Source organism: Apodemus sylvaticus, chromosome 2, assembly GCF_947179515.1.
Source record: "Apodemus sylvaticus chromosome 2, mApoSyl1.1, whole genome shotgun sequence".
NCBI lineage: Eukaryota > Metazoa > Chordata > Mammalia > Rodentia > Muridae > Apodemus > Apodemus sylvaticus.
Genome location: NC_067473.1, coordinates 175,509,208 through 175,528,698, shown reverse-complemented (window position 1 = coordinate 175,528,698; position 19,491 = coordinate 175,509,208). Strand labels below are relative to the sequence as shown.

Sequence of the window (19,491 nt, the reverse complement as noted above, 5' to 3'; positions counted from 1 at the left end):
GTAAGACATGAGAAATGCCTTTTGATTTTGAACCTTCCTTTCTGGTACTATGTAGCTGACAGATGAGTTTAAAGGAGCCCCAGCAGGTAGAACCCGAGAAGAAGCTTATGCACACATACAAAGAAATTGATTTGTGTGCTGGGGACATGCCTAGGTTGGCAAACTGCTGTAGTGCAAGCATGAAGTCTCAAGTTCAGTTCCCAGGAGGTCTAGTTTTCTGTTTTGCTTTTTAAAAAAAGCTAAGCATAGCAGTGCAGTGTGAGCCTTTAATCTTAGCACTGGCTAAGCCTGGGTTGGGAATACCCCTGGGGTTTAGGACCAGTCAAACCAAATCAGTGAGCTCCAGGTTTAATAAAAAACCCAGACTCTAAATACATAAGCAAATAAGTAAGGTGGAGACTAAGAACGCTACTCAAAACAACCTCAGGCCTTCACCTGCACAGAGACACCTACGAACACACACATACACACACACACACATACACACACACACACACACACACACAGAGGAACATACACAAATACACGAGCACACACAAGCACACACTCACACACACAAACCCACATACACACATGTAGACACATGCACACATGCACATGCATACACACATATTCACACGAGCTCATGTGTACATGTACACACATGCATACATACATACATACACATATGCACAAGCAACACACATACACACATGTACACACACACATAAATACACATACACACACAAAAATACTTTTTAGAAGAGATTTTTACTGCTTAAATCTTACTTTTTTTCTAAAGTGGCGTTAGGTTGGTCAGGGGAGTACCTCAAATTTGCCACTCATTTCCCAACTTGCCGGGGATCAGTTTTATTTCTTATTCCCTCCACATTTCAGTGGGAAGGATAAGTTTTATCTGAGGGTGAGATATTGAATAAACAGATGCCTCAGGCTTCAGCTTCCGACCCCTATTCCTTAGCAGTGTTTGGCCTTAGGAGGTGCTGTTGCTTCCCTATTCCAAAGTGAACTGGAATCCTGTTCATGTAACACATAACCCCTATTCAAACGCAGCACAGTTTCCAGCTACTTGGCCAGAGAGGCAGCACATCCCAGGAGATGACATGCACTGTGAAGATGAGTCAGATCTGCTTTGGACAGGTCTATGAGGGCTGGCAGAGGGAAACTTCCTGTATCAGTTGGACATCAAAGGAGAGAGGTGAAGCTACGAGGAAATCACCTGGCAACTGTATATGCAGGAAGCAGCCAGTCACTGAGAATGGCTTGGTAGTTGGAAAGTAGTCATGAGCTGCTCTCTGGTAGCTTGGGGACAGCTAAGGCGCAAGAGATGAACAAAACCACGCAATTGTATGTCATAGGAGCGTGTCTGTACATGAAAATTCCCACTAAAATGAGATCATTCCACACACAAACTTTTAGCCTGCAAAAATGGGCATCTTTGCAAAGCCACCACAAGGAAACCAACTAACAGAAGGGAAAAGAATATTCATCAAAAAAGGCATTTCATACAGAAGATAAAATTATAAATCAAATATGCTGACATGACGTCGTTAAAAACAAAAACCTGAATAAAGCTGCCTTAGAGAGCAAGAGCTCATAGCTACGGAAATGATAGTTTCTTGCACGCTATGTAAGAGCATTCGCCTGTCAACGATGAGCTGAATGGCCAATAGCAGAGCAGGAGAGGAAAGGCGGGACTTCCGGAAGAGAGAGAGGAACTCTGGGAAAGAGTCAGAGGAAGATTCCGTCATCTAGACATGGAAGGAGTTGGGCGTAAGAAACCGAGAAGTAACTAACCAGCCATGTCGCTGACATAGAATAGTATAAACGGGTTAATATCAGTTAAGAGCTAGTTGGGGAACAAGCCTAAGCTAAAGCCATAAGCACTGTAAATAAAAATAAGCTTCCATGTCATTCGTTATTCGGGAATTGGACCGGACATAGAAAAGACCAAATGGTTACACAAAACGGGAGAGATAAAAGAAGACTTGCATGGGCTGGAGAGCTGTTTCAGTGGTTGAGAGCTCCTACAGAAGACACAAGTTCAGTCACCAGCACCCACATCAGGGAGCTTACAATCATTAGTAATTCCAGCCCCAAGGGATCACACACACATCCAATATCATCATCACCACCACCATCTTCATCATCATCATCACCAAGGTTTTTTTTTTTTTTTTTTTTTTTTAGGTATAATAGTTCAGAAATATGGTAGCAAAGGTTCGGAGGGAAAGAAGGCAGAGCAATGGCTAGATGTGCTGATTCTAGCACCACCTGGAAGAACAGATGATAAGATCATTTCTGATGAGGTGAAATCAACGTTTAGCTAAAGCTCACTTCAAAGTCAAATGAACTTAATGTAAAGCCTATAGAATCACCAAGAGGAGCAGGGGGGGAAGGAATTGCAGGGGAAAAAAACTGTTACTAATAATTAGAAGCCAGCTGATAGTCATGTAAAGAAATAAAAATGTAAACATCACTGATTAAAGTCCCCTCGTGAAGGATTCCACAAGCTTCTTGGAACTCAATGAGCAGGGCCAAGACATGAGGGGCAGCTCTGAGCTCAGTTTCAGAAAACACCAACACAACTGCGTGACACTTAGTCCTTCACCCCACCCCCACCCCCCAGAAGCATAAGCCTCTGCCCAGCACCACAGGGGCCACACTGCAGTTGATAATCAACATTAGAATTATAATGTATTCCATCCTCAAGAAGCCAGGAAGTGCCTCCCCATGCTCCTGGGTTGCCAGGATACAGGCGGGTGATTCAATCCCTAACAACTGGACTGATTACCCAACCTAGGTAGACGTTCTGGGGCCAAGGGCCCAAGGCGAGCACTGTAGTTTTAAGGAGTGGTTTGAGCAGAGTTCGTAGCTGGCTGCCTATACGCCCAACATTCTGTACAATGCTCAGCAAATCTTAAGCACCCTTTCTGCATATATACTGGGGTAGAATACTGTTGTTTGGAATGCCCAGCTATGCACAGTATTGGCAGAACATGTGCGTAGAAAGGGAAAGACAAAAACCGCAAAACTCCCGAAGACACTTAGCACCTAATATTTTCATAAGCCCTAGGGGTTCGCAACACAGAACCTTCAAACAAAAAGCCAACTGTCTGTGAAGCGCACCATCCCTAGAGCATGTTATCTATCCCAAATGTAAGCTAAAGAATGGCGTCTGTTAAAGTAAGGCTCAGCTCTAAGCACCTGACTACACTTGAATCATCAAAAGCAAAAAAGCGTTCCAAATCGGGAAAACGAGGTGCAGCTGGGTCTCACTCCGCTTGTTTGCTGGAATCCTTCGGAGATTTCAAGGGTAATGATTCTAAAGATGTCACAAGTGTTTATTCTCAGCTCCAATGCTTGCTTTGAAAGCCCAAAGTGGAATCAAGTTCATTGCCCACTGTGAAGGGATTGAGGGATGGTGCCATTCCCACGGTTCCCACTGCGACTCTAGGATATGAAGACTGGAGCAACACACAGCGCTCCTGGGGTTGCACGATGCGACTCTATGGCCAGTGGGTCTGACTGGCTCAAGGATACACTCACTACTTTTGAGATCACAGAGTTGAGGACAAGCCTTCCTTTACTGGTGTGGTTCTAAAGCACCCCAATCAAAGGGCGATCTACTCAGAGCGAAAGATCAGCTTGGACCCCCCCACCCCCCACACACACACAATGGCGTGTTTCAGGACTGAAGGAGCTCTGGCTCACAATTCACCTAACTTCCCTTTGCTAAGTTGAATACAGACGTCTCCTGAGATCATCAGATGGGAAGGAAATTTGGGACTTCCTAAGTTTAAAAACACAAACAATGACATCAAAAACAACAACAACAAACTTGCAGATTTCTCTTCTCTCCGAGACAGTCTCTTATAATCCAGGCTGGGATCAAACCCATACATAGCCAAGGATAACCTTCCTCTTGCCTCTTCTTCCCCAAGTCTTAGGACTAGAGATGGGAGCCTCCATTCTTGGTGTGTGTAGTCCTGCGAATCCAATCAGGGGTTTATGCTTGCTAGGCAAACACACTACCAACCAGGCTACCTACCCAGTTCCTTTACATAGAGCCACATTTTCGAGCTTTTCCTCACTCCTGTCAATCCTGGGAGTAACTGGCAATGTGATGTCACTATAGCATCATGTTACTGCTCAAATGAATTGAAAACATTTCCCAAATTTCCTCCAGAGAAATCAGTACCACAGAACTAATGATTTGGGCTTGTTTCATTTTAAATTTAATGTGTAAGTGCATTTTGCTTAACGTGTATCTATGCATGTGTATGGCTGGTACCAACAGAAACCAGAAGAGGGCAGTGGACACATTGTTTGATCTGGAAAATATCATCCTAAGTGAGGTAACCCAATCACAAAAGAATACACATGGAATGCAATCTCTGATAAGTGGATATTAATTAGCCCAGAAGCCCTGAATACCCAAGACACAAATTGCATAACAAATGACTCCCATGAAGAAGTATGGAGAGGGTCCTGATCCTGGAAAGGATCGATCTAGCATGGGAAGGGAATATAAGGACAGAGAAAAAGGAGGGAGGTGATTGGAGAAGGGATGGAGAGAAGAAGGTTTATGGGACATATGGGGAGGGGGGATCCTGGAAAGGGGAAATCATTTGGAATGTAAACAAAGAATATAGAAAATAAAAATATTAAAAAAAAATAGAAAGAAACTGGAGTCACGGATGGTCGTGAGCCACCGTGTGGGTGCTGGAAATCAAACCTGGGACCTCTGCAAGAACAACGTGCACTCTGAACTGTCAAGCCATCTCTCCAGCCCCAAGATTTATTTTCTAAGAATCAAATTTTAGGCCTGTCTTTTCCACAGATTCCTCTTTGCTCTTACCGCTTTCTGTCTAAAAAAGTTTCAGTTCGCTGTAAGGTCACCATCTTTCACATATATTGCATTAAGCATTTGGTTCTCATTTTTCCCATTAGATAAGAACTGACCAGATGGATATCCCCCACACTTCCCCTCCTGAGCAGGTATTGAGCAATTAAATATGATTATTTTTACTACGTATTTTATGTATCAGCCAGATGTTATCTGTGGTCATTTCTGGAAAAGATTGCTCTGTGGAGGTCATAAAATACGTACTTTCCTTCGGGAGATGGAACTCCTGAGTACAACCAGGAAAGCACATGAAATTGATTTACTCCTGTATGCTCGTCCCAGGGACAAAATAGGCCAAAGAGCTCAGCCTTTGTGAAGACAGACTTCTCCATCTTTGCATTCCGCATGCGTTGTGTCAGAAACAGAAAACAAATGAAACCTGTCTGTGTAAATACCAGCTTCCCACTGTCTTCTGCTGTTTCCCAAAGAACTGATTTGGCTTCTGGAAACTGTCTGTTCGCAAGACACGGGAAGGTGTCAGCTCACTCAAGACCTTGCATGCAACTACTTAGCACATGGACACACCTCCAGCGATCCCTGACAGCCCCTGCATAGCTCTGTTTTCTCATGCTAGCTAATTCATCTTTGCATTTCTTGTTAGCATCGAAATGATCCAGAATCAAGCAAAGAATTCATAATTATAAAACTGCTCTGTGATTACACAAATCGTTTTCTCCCCATGCGTAGACAAAGTAGGGTTCAAATATTTTTTCCTAAAACAAAAATAATCTCTTAAGAAATATTGCAGACCTACAGGTCATCCAAAATTATGACATTATAGTCAACAGAAACACTCGACCATGTTATCAAATGACTAGGCAGAGGTGGCCTCTAATACCCTAAGTCAGACTCAAGTTACCACACAATTATGACTTTGAATGTAGGTTGAATCAACAGGCAAGAACATTTCAGTTTGAAAAACCTGGCCATGACTTGTCAAAGACTTCAAGATGTGCTGATGTGGATTCTGGCTTCAGCTCTGACTGTTTTGTTCTTAAGACAGCATCTCACTAGGTAGCCCATTCTGGCCTGGAACTCCATGTAGTCTCCACATAGACCAGGATAGGCCTGAAGTCACTGAGATGCGCCTCCTACGTCCCTTTAAGCCCCCATTTCATACGAGTGATTTAAGAGTAAAGCTTAGGCCGCTCATACTTAACTGCAACACTGTGACCATTTGGGAAGAAGAGAAAGATTGCCCCTATGAAACCGAATCTTTTCACATAGAACATGGTATTCATTCCGGGATTGCATAAAACATCTCTCCCCAGTACTTGGAAGTACACAGATCTCCTTAGAGTAAAACATGGTCACCTTAGAAATGACCTGCTCCTGTGTTTAATAGCAATGGCCATCAGCTAGAACCATTAAAGTCCTGCAACAGGTAGATAAACAGTCAGGTAAGAAGGGCCTAGCATGCCTCATGAAGAATCCAAAAGTCCTTAGGACGAACTGTCCCTCCAAATATGACATTATTTACCTTTGGACCAAGCCATACTCACCAGCTTCTAATAGGGTTAAGCAACTCACCAGTAGTAATTTCCTGCATGCATCATGATTGCCCACAGGGGTCAATTCCAGTGGCTGCCTCATATAAATTAAAATTGAAGATAATGATGCCTGTTCACTTGATCAACTAAAATGACCAGCTGGGTTTAATGGGAAGAAACCAGAAACCCCACTGAAATTAGAATAGATCCGAAGGTGATGGGCGTAATTATTTTTCATAATGATTCTTCTCCAAAGGTGACTGGCGACTGTGCTGGCAAGCGCCAGGGCCAGAACATTACGAAGTTGGCTGAGGCACTCAGAGCTGAGGCACGGGGCAGGCGTCAGTGCTCCTCCGCCTTGGTGCTGGGGAGAGCGGGGCTTCGTTTTGGTTCTTGTTTTAGTTGTTTCCTTCGGTTAGTGAGGTGCTTTGAGAGAACTGTTTAATTGACTCCCGAGAGGCAAATTCTAATTTAGATCGGTACAAAGTGTTTTCTCTTTCTAGCTGTAAAACATTTTCTTGGATATGTACTAATTATCCTTGGGAGTGACATGATCTTGGGTCTGAAAGCTCCGCTATGTCATCTGCCTTCACCCCTTCCCTTCACGGAGGCAGACACGGGCAAAGGATGCACGCAGACTGGACCGAGGTCTTCTAGAGAGAAGCAGAGACAGGGAGGGAGAGAGGGAGGGAGAGAAAGAGGAAGAGGAGGGAAGGAAGTAGAGAGAGAAAAAGAGAGAGAGGGAGAGAGGCAGACAGACAGACTCAATAAAAAGGCACCATTTCCAAGGCTGAGGTTCTGCAGGTGGCAGAGATGTACAAGCTGATAGACTCTGGAGGGAGGGAGAAGCCACAGAGCCCAGGCACATACAGAACATGAAGCCACTCACATGTCACAGCTCTGTTTGTGGGTCCCTAGCCGCATGTAGGTGACCGCCAAAAGTAACAAGTGCAGCTGCGACAGCTGGGTTTCCATCTAGCTTGCTGATTGCCTACTTACTTATTTTGTAATCCTGGGCATCAGAGTCCCAAGGTTTCCCTCACACTACGGAAGCAAGCTATCCCTATACTGTGGCTACTTGCCCAAGCTGGGACTTACCTGTGCATGTGCGCACGCACGCACGCACGCATGCACGTGTGGAGGTAAATGCATATGTACACACATATGCATTTGTGTATGTGTGGAAGGCAGAAGCCGGCCTTTGTGTCCTTCCTCAGATGCAGTCTGCCTGGTTTTTAGACAAGAGCCTGTGACTCACTGCAAAGGAAGATGCCTGGCCAGGGCTGGAGTTGCAGGCAGATGCCACCACATGCCCAGTTTTTCTTTTACTTCATTAAGAGAAATAATTTAAAGAGATAAAGACAACAAAGACCACCAAACCAGGCAGGGTGATGCTCCCAAGCCAGGCAGAAGGTGCTCCCAAGCCAGACAGGAGGTGCTCCCAAGCCAGGCAGGAGGTGCTCCCAGGATTTCTTTTTTCTTTTTTCTAGAATCTCAGGTCTCAGGCAATTTCACTTCATTGCCCCTTCAGCCTGTATAGACCAGGCTGGCCTTGATCTCGTAGTGATCTGCCTGCCTCTAGACCTGAGTTCTGGAATTAAAGATGTGCACCAACACCAACACCTGCTGGAAGTATTTTTTAAGCTCCAGCCCAGACCACCCACCCCCAGGACACAGCCACCGAAAGTAAACAAAATAAATAAATAAGCACAGAGATTTTTATATTTAAAAATTCAGGGATATTCACATTTTCTTGCAACAACATCATAATCTCATTGGCAAAAAAAATGAAAGTGTTCAGTATAGCACAGAGAATCAGGTCCCAGGGCAGGGAGGCAGCGCAGGCGGGTAGGGCTCCGCACTGGGAGGCTGCACAGGGTTGCAGGCTCCATATCAGGAGGCAGCACAGGGGGGCGGGGCTCCACACTGGGTAGTAACAGGGGGCGGGGCTCCACATTGGGAGGCAGCACAGGGGGGCGGGGCTCCACACTGGGCAGTAGCAGGGACGGGACTCCACATTGGGAGGCAGCACAAGGGGGCGGGGCTCCACACTGGGAACCCGCACAGGGGGGCAGAGCATCCCTTTGCTATAGCACCCATTTTCATTTTTATCACATTTTTTAAATTTCTGTATTATGTGTCAGACGTAGGGGACATAGATGTGTGGGTGCCAGAGTACAGCCTTTGGGGTCGGCTCTCCCGTTTACCCTGTAGTTCCTCAGAGTTGAACAGGTCTGCCAGGATTGGTACTAAGCACCCTTCCCTCCAAGGCCCCGCCTGCCCTAGAATCTCAGGTCTCAGGCAGTTTCCCTTCATTGCCCCTTCAGAATTTTCTGCAGTACAGGCTATTAGAAACATTTTATTCTGAGTTTTTCAGAGGAAATCTTCACAAAATTAATAAATACAGACCTCCGGGTAATGAAAACCATTTCAACCTTTCTTGATCTGAATCCATATTTAGACTCAACTGGTTTGTTTCCTTTATTGTTTTGAGTTGATTTCAGGGGAGATTTTAATGGGGAAAAGTCAGTTGACTGTTCTGAAATTACATAACCTTAGCAATTATACAAAAACAGTTTTTTTTTAATTTGTTGCAAGATGCTTTTCTGGGCTGGCTGCTGACCTAAGACATTGGAAGATCATGAGAAGCTGCGGAACGTCCAGTCACGTGATGGTAAATCTGTGAGGAAAGCCAGTTTCGTTAATTAATAATTAAGCAACCATACACATTAAGTAGTAATTACACTATTGCACAATAGTAACTTCTTGGCGCTGCGTTAGCATGCCTTTCAGCAGAATTTACACCTGATCTCTGTAACAGGTGCAGCTCTGCTGGCAGAAGGTGGAAACTCGGTCCTGACTAGGTCAGCCTCCACTCCCTCCAAGGACACTGTGTTTCCACTCACCTCTCTCTCGATGTCTAAAAGCAGAGAGCTGGCTCCTATCCGGAAGAGGTCAGGCGTCAGCCACTCGTCCCCTAGCTCCTCCTTTACCAGAGAGAGCCACGCAAGGGACTCCTTTGCAGTGCGGATGCCTCCTGCAGGCTTAAACCCTACCTAAGGAGGAGAAAAGGGCAGCCACTGTCACCAGGCAGATTTCAAAAGTGTCCCCACGAATAATAAGTCTCGAGTTCCCCTTCTTAGTCTTTTTCACCTCAGCAAGGGAGGCCTATTTCAGCAGAGCCTTAGCTGACCAAACTTCAAAATAACTTCCAAGACATAGGGGGACTGGGCCACTGCTTCTGAAGGAGAAAGGAGGAGGGCGCGTGTCACGCCACAAACCTCCGCTGTCTAGACTGAATCTGCACATCTGAAGAGGCCAAGGGAAGTGTCAATAGACAAAATACACCACAGGTGTCCGCCAGTCTACACTGCTTCCAATGAGCCTGCGTATGGAGGTGCAAGGTACATGTATGTGTACTTAAGATGGAATCACTGTGGCCACATGGTCAACCAAATCCAACTGGCAGCCATCAGCAAAAAGAACTGACGGTTGCTTTTATCAACTGAGTTGCAGGCTTCTTCTGGGAGGCTGTATGCACACGCAGTTCTATAAAGCAGGTGGCCATTGGTGTAAGCATGGGAGAAAGTCTACAGAGGTGGCCATAAACCAGTCCAATTCATAGCTGAGAGCCATCTTGAACCATGCTTTTTCAGAGGACGTGCATTCAGTTCTCAGTGCTCGTGTTGAGGGGCTCTCGGGGGTTCTGGCACCCTTTTCTGGCTTTTTCAGGCACCCACATATACATGATGCATATAGACACACAGGTATGCATGTACACATGCAAACATATATAATGCATACAAACACACATGCTTGCATGCACTCAGAAATCCTTAAAAAAAAAACAGGAAGACATAGCCCAAATTAGCCAATATATGTTGTTTCTTCATGCAGTCTGGTATTCATTAGAAAATAACAGGTCCCATGTATAGTAATCCCATGGTGCCCTGGATTCACTTGTCCTAGGAATATAACCATCTAAAAGAGCAGACAAATCTATACCCACAAGCTGCCAAGCCACACCAGGGCTTTTTTCAGATAGGTCACACTAGCAGGAGGCACTGTGAACCACATAGAGAGAGGAGCCAAGGAAGCAACGGGAAGCCTCCCTATGAACCCAACCACTGCTCCGAGCAGTGTCAGGAAAGGACTCCGAAGTGGCTCCCTGCCTCAGTCACACACGGGACAGCTAGCTCAGTAGGCACAGAGCACTTCTAGCCATTGTTGAGGAATGGCAACCAACCAACCAAATCAAGTGAGGCCTTGAGTTGACTGCAGCGCCTATGGCGGCCAGAGGAGCCTTTCTGCAGGTTGGGCAGTGTTCATAAGAGACTTTCCTAAAAATACATTTCAGTGTCAACAACTCCTTACAGTCATGTTCTCAAGAAGTTCTTATATAAGTTAATATTGTTTAAGGGAGAGAATATAGAAAACATAAATCTGTGATGAAATCAGTCATGAAATTTTACACAGTAGTTTCCCAGGGGCAGCACCAAGTGCAGTCTGGGAAGGGAGGCTTTTGTACCACACCACAGGCCTTGCATCAGTGGAGGCAGAACCACAGTATATAGCCTCTTAGCCTTGCTGTCAACAACTCAAAGGCCATGGCTTGCAGGTGCATATACAGGTTCTCCTTGCTGGATAGCAAATGTCACAAAGTAAATAGGGTGTGTCTTGTGCTTAGCCTCTGCTTAACACCAAGTGGGGGCAAGAACAACTATAAAGAAAGGATATAAAGACAAGCAAAATACCCTTCCAACCTCCAGCCAGGACCACTGAGCACTTGCCTTTTTCTCCGAGACCTGTTTTTTTTTGCTGTCTGAAAGCTGTCCTGGGAAGGGATGTGTTCCTGTTTACACCTGAGAATCACCACAGGTCAGCAAGCTCTTGATCTCCCACTCAAGAACTATACCTTTAGTTCCCAGTAATATGGTTTACCTCTAGCACGCTCATGAACCATGGATTCCAAGGGAACCATCTAGACCTGTGGCCACTAAGGCTGCAAGCCTGAGGGTCCACAAACATGGTGAGCAGATTATCTGATTTTGCTGTCCTTAGGCCAATGCCTTATCAGACACCTCTGTGACCCAGCAGATGTAGTTTGTTAAATGACCTTAGCAATGAGTCCCATGGGGCTAACTAGTGGTGACACTTATGACTGAAGGGGAAAGATGAGTTTCTCCTTATATAGCTTTTCTCTGAAAACAAAACAAACCAACAATAACAAGAAGACATTCAATAAATTGGCAGATCTGTGTCAAAGCAGAAGACCACCAAGAAGCAGGCAGCTGGTATCAGTGTCGTCCACGGAGGATCAGTGTCTTCTACGAATGGCAACAGCTGTTTCTCCTACCTGTGCGTAACATTGTGAGTTCTTTTAGAGAAAATTCTAGGAGAGATCTCCTCTCACAAGGAGTACATTCCATGAAACTCTCTAAATCCAAAATAAATCTATGCTACAGTCACTCATAAAGTCATAAAGACATTCCATCCACCAGGCTAAGCTTTACGGTCTTAAATTGTAGGGGGTTCCACTTGAAGAAAGGTTCTTCAAGGTCTGATTGGAGGGCTCTGGGTGGCAGAAATCAAGATACTGGTTTTTAAAAGATGCCTCTCAATGAAGGAAAATCTCATTATATTAAACACACACACACACACACACACGCACACACGTACACGCACGCACACACACACACACACACACAGATACCTATTCAACTAAGAAAAATTTTTTCTTAGATAATTTGTGAGTAGGCAAGCAACTTGAAGTGAAAAATCCAAATTCTGTTTTTAAGAAACACCTCGTATGCATTTTTCCTTTTAGCTTCGTACATTTTAAAAAATTCTGTTATTCTTCAAAAGCTGACAAAAGGTAGCATATACCCCCCTTGGCTTGACACTCTTCCAGACAGCACGCCCACCTTCCATAAAACACACACACACACACACACACACACACACACACACAAATGGATATTTAATTCAAGAGCTATAGGACCGAAGCTAGCTTTTCCCTGCTGTTACGTGGCATTTCATTATTCTGTTTAATAAGTTCATCTCCTCGAGAATTTTCTCTTCACCTCATATTATTAAAAGTAATAAGTTTTTCTGGACCGGGGGTTTCCCAACAGAAAAACCAATTTACGTGTGTCCTTCAATAATGACAGGGGAAGATGATTTCCCATTATCCTGCCTACTTTTCCTATCACCACCACAGCTTATCATTCAATAAATGTTACTCCACGGTTCTCTCCATTCCAGGCGGAAGTTAAATCTCTATATTAACCTGTTTTCGCCAGCCAATGCCTTGCCAGAAAACCTCTGTGTCGTTGTACAATTAGTTCCTTAAAGAAGGCATTTAGGAATCTCTCGCCAGTGCCGAAACTGTCTTCAGTTAATAAAAGGACACAGAGTGAGTTCACCTCTTGATCACACAGTGTGCCCACACTCACACTCACTCTGTTAGTCGCACGCCTTCCCCCCACAGAGGTGTTCTTTTGTAATGAAAGACAAATTAAACATTTATCTTAATAACGGCGACTCATTCACATCTTTTGCACAGGGAGAGGGTTCTCCTGTGGGCTGTGATTAGGGTTATAAATAGCATCCTCTTCACTTTGAAGGAAGGTTTGCTGGCAATAACTTACCTTGTTTCCAGTTTTCCAGAAGAAATCTCTAATGGCCCGCAGCATTACGATGGCTACTGGGAAGGTGGCATTTACTGTTTCTTTTCCAGTAGAGGTCTTAATAAAATCTGATCCTAAGACAGAAGCAAGAAAAACTCCCAGGTTAATTAAGAACTTATATTTTACACTTAAGTCCCTGAGAGACATGAGCTGTGTGCAGTCCCCACCACCCATGGAACACGTTATTCTTTTTTTTTTTTTTTGGTAATTATGTGAAAATGCTAAAATGAAAAGCTCTCTTCAGAATAACTCTGTTTATATGTACAAGCCAGAAGAAAGGGAGAATGCTTGTAATTGCTGTCTTCTGGGCACACACAGCCACTGCAATTATATCCCTCGGCCACAGAAGCTGTTACTACTAGGCTAGTTACTTAAGTTACTAGTTAGTTACTACTACCCTCCCTACTAAACTTCATGCTACTGGTCAGTTCTGGGGCAGCCATTGTCATTGGTTTAATACTCCGGGCTGAGCCCACCAGGCCCTGAGGGACAGTTCTAAAACCCAAGTTGTATGGCCCTGGTCAAAATGAATGGGTCACAAACAAACTTCAAAGACACCAATCTATGAAAGGGAAGAACAGATGGGTGACATGGGGTGCCATGGTTAGAAGGGGTAATACAAGAGTAGGTGGGTTTTAGGAGGTAGGCGGGGCATAGGAAGGGCAGGCGGGGTTTAGGAGGTAGGTGGGGCATAGGAAGGGTGGGGGAAAATAATGCATCACACACTTGTATAAAATGAAAAGAAAAAAATCTGTTAAAAATTTTGTCTTTCACCACCAGATAAATTAGCCACTCGATGGATGCCCATAGACTATGGTATTCTTGGCTCTATATTTCACAGCCAATTAAAATCAAGTTGGTTTGTTTAATGCATAACTGAGATGAATAAAAACAATTTTATGCCCTGTGCTCACTCCCATGCATCTTGACACTTTCCCACAGCACTGTGGCACTGTGGCACTGTGGCGTGCGTGCTTGCGTACTCACTCCCTGCTCATTCTCTCACACACAGAGGGAAACACACACACAGCACAGGTGTGACAGCCCCAGAACTGTCCCCAGCTGATTTCTGTTGCGTTAATGAAGCAGCAGACCTCCCACACAGATGAGGATTTTGTGAAAGACATGGTACCCTTTCATAGTTTGCAGATGTTCTCAACAACTGCCTTCCCTTGAATCTTAAACCTGTTTGTGTAGTTTACAGGAACAGCAGGGGACACATAATAAGGGCAGCAGGGGTCAGCACCTAGGTGCTTCCTGGGTGTGTGAGCACAGTAGCGCCTTAACACTGTTACAAGGCACTGATACCAGAATGATCTTCAAGGAGGCCACTGAGACATGAAAGTTAAGTAGCTTTCTTGAAGCCATGTGGCACAAAGTCTGTCTCATTCTGTTTCTCAGTTTCTTTTTCCTCTTCCTCCCTCTCTCTCTCCCTCCCTCCTTCCTCCCCTCGTCCCCCCCCCCCTTTCTCTATGGGTGTGCATGAATGATTTCAGCTAAAGCAGTTTACCTTAGAATATCTGTTAGAATTATCCCGTTTATCTGGGGCCACACAGCTAAAACAGAGATGCCTTCCTTCAGGTGGTACCTAGCCCAGCAGTGCTCAAAACCCAACTCATCCATGCCCAGTATAGGATCACCATATATGGCTAGAGAAGAAAGTTTTGGGTCCTACTTCTGAGGAGGGTGAAAACTGACCATGATGCTGTATACTCTATTACATACACACACACACACACACACACACAGTTTTAAAAAACTAGAGTGTGAGCTCTGAATACTTTCATTCACCAGGAAAAAAAAAGGACAAATGACTGAATTCATATATGCACACAGATTTGAATATCACCCAAGGAGTATGAGTACTCAAATGTCACCCGGTCATTCTATGTTCATTTGTCTCAGCCTCAATGAATTGTATTTTTAGATGAAGGAATCCCGTGTTCTGTATCCCCAACCCAGACCAACTGAAACAGATTTTAACAGACATACACATGATTCTCAGGTGCACTTGGGTGCACGTTCACAGCCCTGTCCAAGTGGCAGTAGTTGAGACTTGCACCTAGGTGCTACATGGGTCACTCAACATGTGCCATGGTCAGATGCCCTGCATGCAGCTCCACGGTGAGCTATTCATGAAGCTATAGAGGTAGTTAAGCAGCAGTGTAGAACCCAAAGAAAACAGAGATGCTAGAGACATGGACTATCTGCTAAGGAGAGCTGACCTGACCCACCTGTGGCACCCACCAGGATTTGATGTTGTCCCTGCTGGTTTTCAGTCTTGTTTCAGTCTTGTACTTGGTGTACACTGGGGGCCTATAACTTCTCTGATACTACAAGACTCAGAGTTAAAGGACTTCTTTGAGTTTCAGAGCACTTTGGGTCTTTGAGCAGGGTTGGAACTGTAAGACTAGAGAGATTTCTAAAGTTGGACTCCATGTATTTTATATGAAGATGGCCATGAGTCTATGGAAGTAGGATGAGAATGGTGAAGGCTTGGTCCCTAGATGGAGGCACTGTCTAGGAAGAGTGTGGACCACAAAGAGGCAGAGCTGTGCTGAGCTTCGCTGGAGGAAGATGGCTACGAGGAACAAAGCTTGAGGTTGATAGCGTCATCACTGCTTAAGGTCTCTATCTTCGTCTTGTCTCTGCTTCCTGTTCTGCCAAGATGTGAGAGCTGAAGAATTCCAGCCAAATGCTTCGGACCCCAAAACTGAGGCAGATTCCCATCACACCTTGCCCAACATGACACACTGTTGACCCTCAGACCAGGAGTTGAAAAATCCTTCCTCTCTTAGTTGCTTTCTTGGATATTTGGTCATAGCAATGAGAAAAGTAGAAAATACTCTAGCACTATGCATAAATACCATGAAAAAGTTGCACCAGAGAAGGTCACCACACACCTTCTTTCCAAGCCAACTGCAAGAATGGACACAAGGCTGCCATACAGAGGGACCGTGCTACTCAGTTCAAGCACAACTTGCTGTCCTCCTGTCGGCTTAAGCTATCATTTCCTGAAAGAGGGTATTTTGAGTTGTATAAAAATTTGACTCTCATATTTTGATGCTTCGTTGCTAGGTACAGAATTTCTAAAAATGCATTTATTTATTCAGTGTGTGTGTGTGTGTGTGTGTGTGTGTGTGTATCACATGTGACAATCATAAGACAACTTGTAGGAATTGATTTGCTCCTTCCACCATGTCGGTTCCTAGGACTAGCAGGTGGCTAGACTTGAAGCATGTGTCCTTATTCACTGAGCCATCTTGCCCTAAAAGCATGGGAATATTAAGGACTCTTAAGCCTTGTTTCAAACAAACAAACAAACAATAGTCCACTTGCCAAATATACTAAATCCCTTTTTTTAATCCTTCATGATGCTCCTAAAGTCTGCATTGTGTAAAATGAATACAGCTACTCCTGCAAGTTAGCATGTGTCTTTCTCTAGTCCTTTACTTTTAACTTCCAAGTTTTTATCATAGATTTCTTATAAATATTCAGTAGAAACTCAGTGTGTTCTCTTATAGACTCTTCTTTTAATTGGTATATTTAGACTATTAACATTTAAAATGATTATTGATTCTGTTGGATTAATATCTACCATGTTTATATCTCTTCCATCTGTTACCTTCCTTGTTTAATTTTCACACCCCTTTTGGGTCTTCTCTGACTTAGTTGAGCATTCTACATGATTCCATTTCATTTCCCTTCATCATAACAATGATTCTTCTCTCAAATACTATTTAGAGACTGCCCCAGAGTATTTAATACACACTTCAACCCTACCCATCTTCAAATAACACTATACTGCTATGTGTGCACTGCCAGTGCCTTTGCCTTTTAATAAAGGGTTCCTAACTTGTTTCTTCTGTCAAAGTCTTGCTGTTACTCATTACAGAGTTTCTGGTCTTTCCCCCTAAAGGCCTTTAACACTTCCTGTGGGGAAGATCAACTAGCACTGCCTCCTTCAGCTTTTGTTCAAGATCAGTGAAGAGGGACACTACCACTGCTACAGAGCTCCACTGGTAAGAACTTTCCCTCGCTCATTGCTGACCTGATTTCTGATGAGAAGTGTGTTGAGGTAGTTTCCTGTGTCTACTGAGGTCATTTCCTTTGTCTGCTGGGATCATTTCCTATATCTGCTGAGGTCATTTCCTATGTCTGCTGAGGTCATTTCCTATATCTGCTGAGGTCATTTCCTATGTCTGCTGAGGTCATTTCCTATGTCTGCTGAGGTCATTTCCTTTGTTGCGGTCATTTCCTTTGTCTTGGGTAGGTAATGTGTTTTCTTTCTCTGGCTTTAGTTGTTCAAGGTTTCCTGTCTGCCTTTGGCTTTCTCCTATTTGTACATGCCACAACTAGGAACAATTTTCTTTTTCAGTCTCTGACTTGCTCAGATTTGTGATTTATGGCGTGTCCTTAATTTGGGGACATTTCTGGCCATTATACTCCCTCTATACAGTTCCTCCCTTTCTCTATTCTCTTTCTCTTTCTGAAATCGGAAATACACAAGCATTATAACTTCTGAAATTCTCCCCAAGTTTTTGAAGCTTTTGTCTTTCATAAGCACTCTGTCTCTTTACCTTTTAGTCTCAGAAGTGTCCATCAAACTGTTGTCATAGTCACATGGAAAAGCAAAATCTGGAAGTATTATTAAGGACCAGGCTAGGTCCTTCCTTCCCAGACATCAGGTGTGAACTGAAGGTCAGAAAGAACTACAATGCTTGAATTAATCCCTTCAACTAGACTGATGCAGGGACCATGCATGGACACAATTTGTTTCAGACAAAACTGAAAGATAAGGTCTGTGGGAAAACCTGGCCATCAGACAAAAACACTGAAAGCACAGCAGAGAAGGAACTGTCTCCAAGTAAATAAGCTGTTAAGGGACACAGTGATTATATAAACATGTGGTTAGGGGATGTTACTGTTGGCCTAGGGACAACTCCACATGTGTGAATCCCTGGGTTCCATCAAAGCTACTGTTAATGTTTCTTATATTAAACCAGTATAAAGGGGTTTTGAACCTGCAAACATCTGACTTCTGTCCTTAGGGCAGCATGAGGTCTGATCACATGACTCCAGGGTTTTCAGATGCTGCATACACTGTCTGTTTTGGAAATGAGGAAGAAGGATAACAGAGAATCACACAGTTCATACAATTCAGGCATTTAGGAACTGGCTTTCATTAGATTTCTGGAAGAAAAGAAAATCTAGATTTGATTACCCCAAATATTTTAGAAAATACATTCTATCAGTGCTTTCCATCTGCTGAAGAACACTGGTCTCCCCAGTGAGACTAGGGAGCCACACTTTTGTTCCATTTCTCATTTTAATATCATTTCTCCTACCCTTTGCTAAAACAAAATTACCTCAGAGAAATACATGCTGCCTTCAGAATTATCAGAAGCACCAAACATAATCACCTCTCTTCAGAGCACTGTGAACCCAGCCACAGCCAAGCCTACCTCAGAGGACTGTGAACACAGCTATAGTCAAAGCACTTCAGTGAATGTGAACCCAGCTACAGCCAACCCTACCTCAGAATGAGTTTGAACACCGCCACAGCCAACACGCCTTAGCACATGTGAACCCAACTACAGCCAACCCACCTCAGTGCATTGTGAACCCAGCCACAGCCAAGCCGCCTCAGAGCATAAACCTAGTCACAGCCTAGCAACGGCCAACCAGACCTCCTGAGTTCTCAGAACAGGAGCCAAAACCTTAAGAGAAAATACCTCCCCATCAACATAAGCTACCCTCCAACTGGTCCACAAGTTTAATGAGTTAATGCCAAATGAGTTAATGCCAAAACTAAGTTGAAAAGGCCTGAGATGGTCAGGAGTAGTCCAATAAATGGACCAGCACTCAACTGTGAGCAGCTGACATTAAAATTAATAATAAATGTGCTGCTTTACATAAAACTGTATTTCTTATTTTCCTCATTTGGCACCTTTAGCTCAGTTCTCTTCTTGTGGTCTAAGGCTACTCAAAGCTTTCCTGCGGCCTGTAATTACAAGTCTCCATGGTACTGTTTCATTAAAAACTTCCATTAAACAACAGCTGCCCCTGTATATGGTCTTCTAATCAATTTGGTCAAAGACAATGACTTCTAATCAGCTGTTGATAAAAATAGAAGATGAAATTTTAATTCTAATAGATTAACCACAAACTCAAGACAGTCTTCAAAATCCATCTAACTCGGCTCTCGAGTGGATTTAATGACTATTCAGCAACTCATTACTAAATAGAACAAGACGAACATTTTCCAGTTCATTAAAGAAATGTACTATGTATTTTTGCATTGTCCTCATGATTCGTTACAGGGAGTCTTAATTACAAGATAATGGATAATGGTTATTAAATGCAGACTGCGGTAATGAAGCCCTATTCATTTGTGAGCCTCAGA

At 43.9% G+C, this 19,491-nt stretch overlaps 1 protein-coding gene across 2 annotated transcripts in view; it reads right to left on the bottom strand.

The window, feature by feature from the left end:
• Window positions 1-8,096: 8,096 nt before the first annotated feature.
• Dera (deoxyribose-phosphate aldolase) overlaps window positions 8,097-19,491 on the bottom strand; it is a 78,089-nt gene continuing 66,694 nt past the window's right edge. For both annotated transcript variants that reach the window (XM_052175171.1, XM_052175172.1), the window contains 3 exons: window positions 13,047-13,159; window positions 9,303-9,452; window positions 8,097-9,076 (listed from right to left, as the gene is read on the bottom strand). In XM_052175171.1, coding sequence (XP_052031131.1) covers window positions 9,020-9,076; window positions 9,303-9,452; window positions 13,047-13,159 — 320 coding nt within the window. In that variant the 3' untranslated portion in view covers window positions 8,097-9,019. The remainder of the gene's footprint in view (window positions 9,077-9,302; window positions 9,453-13,046; window positions 13,160-19,491) is intronic.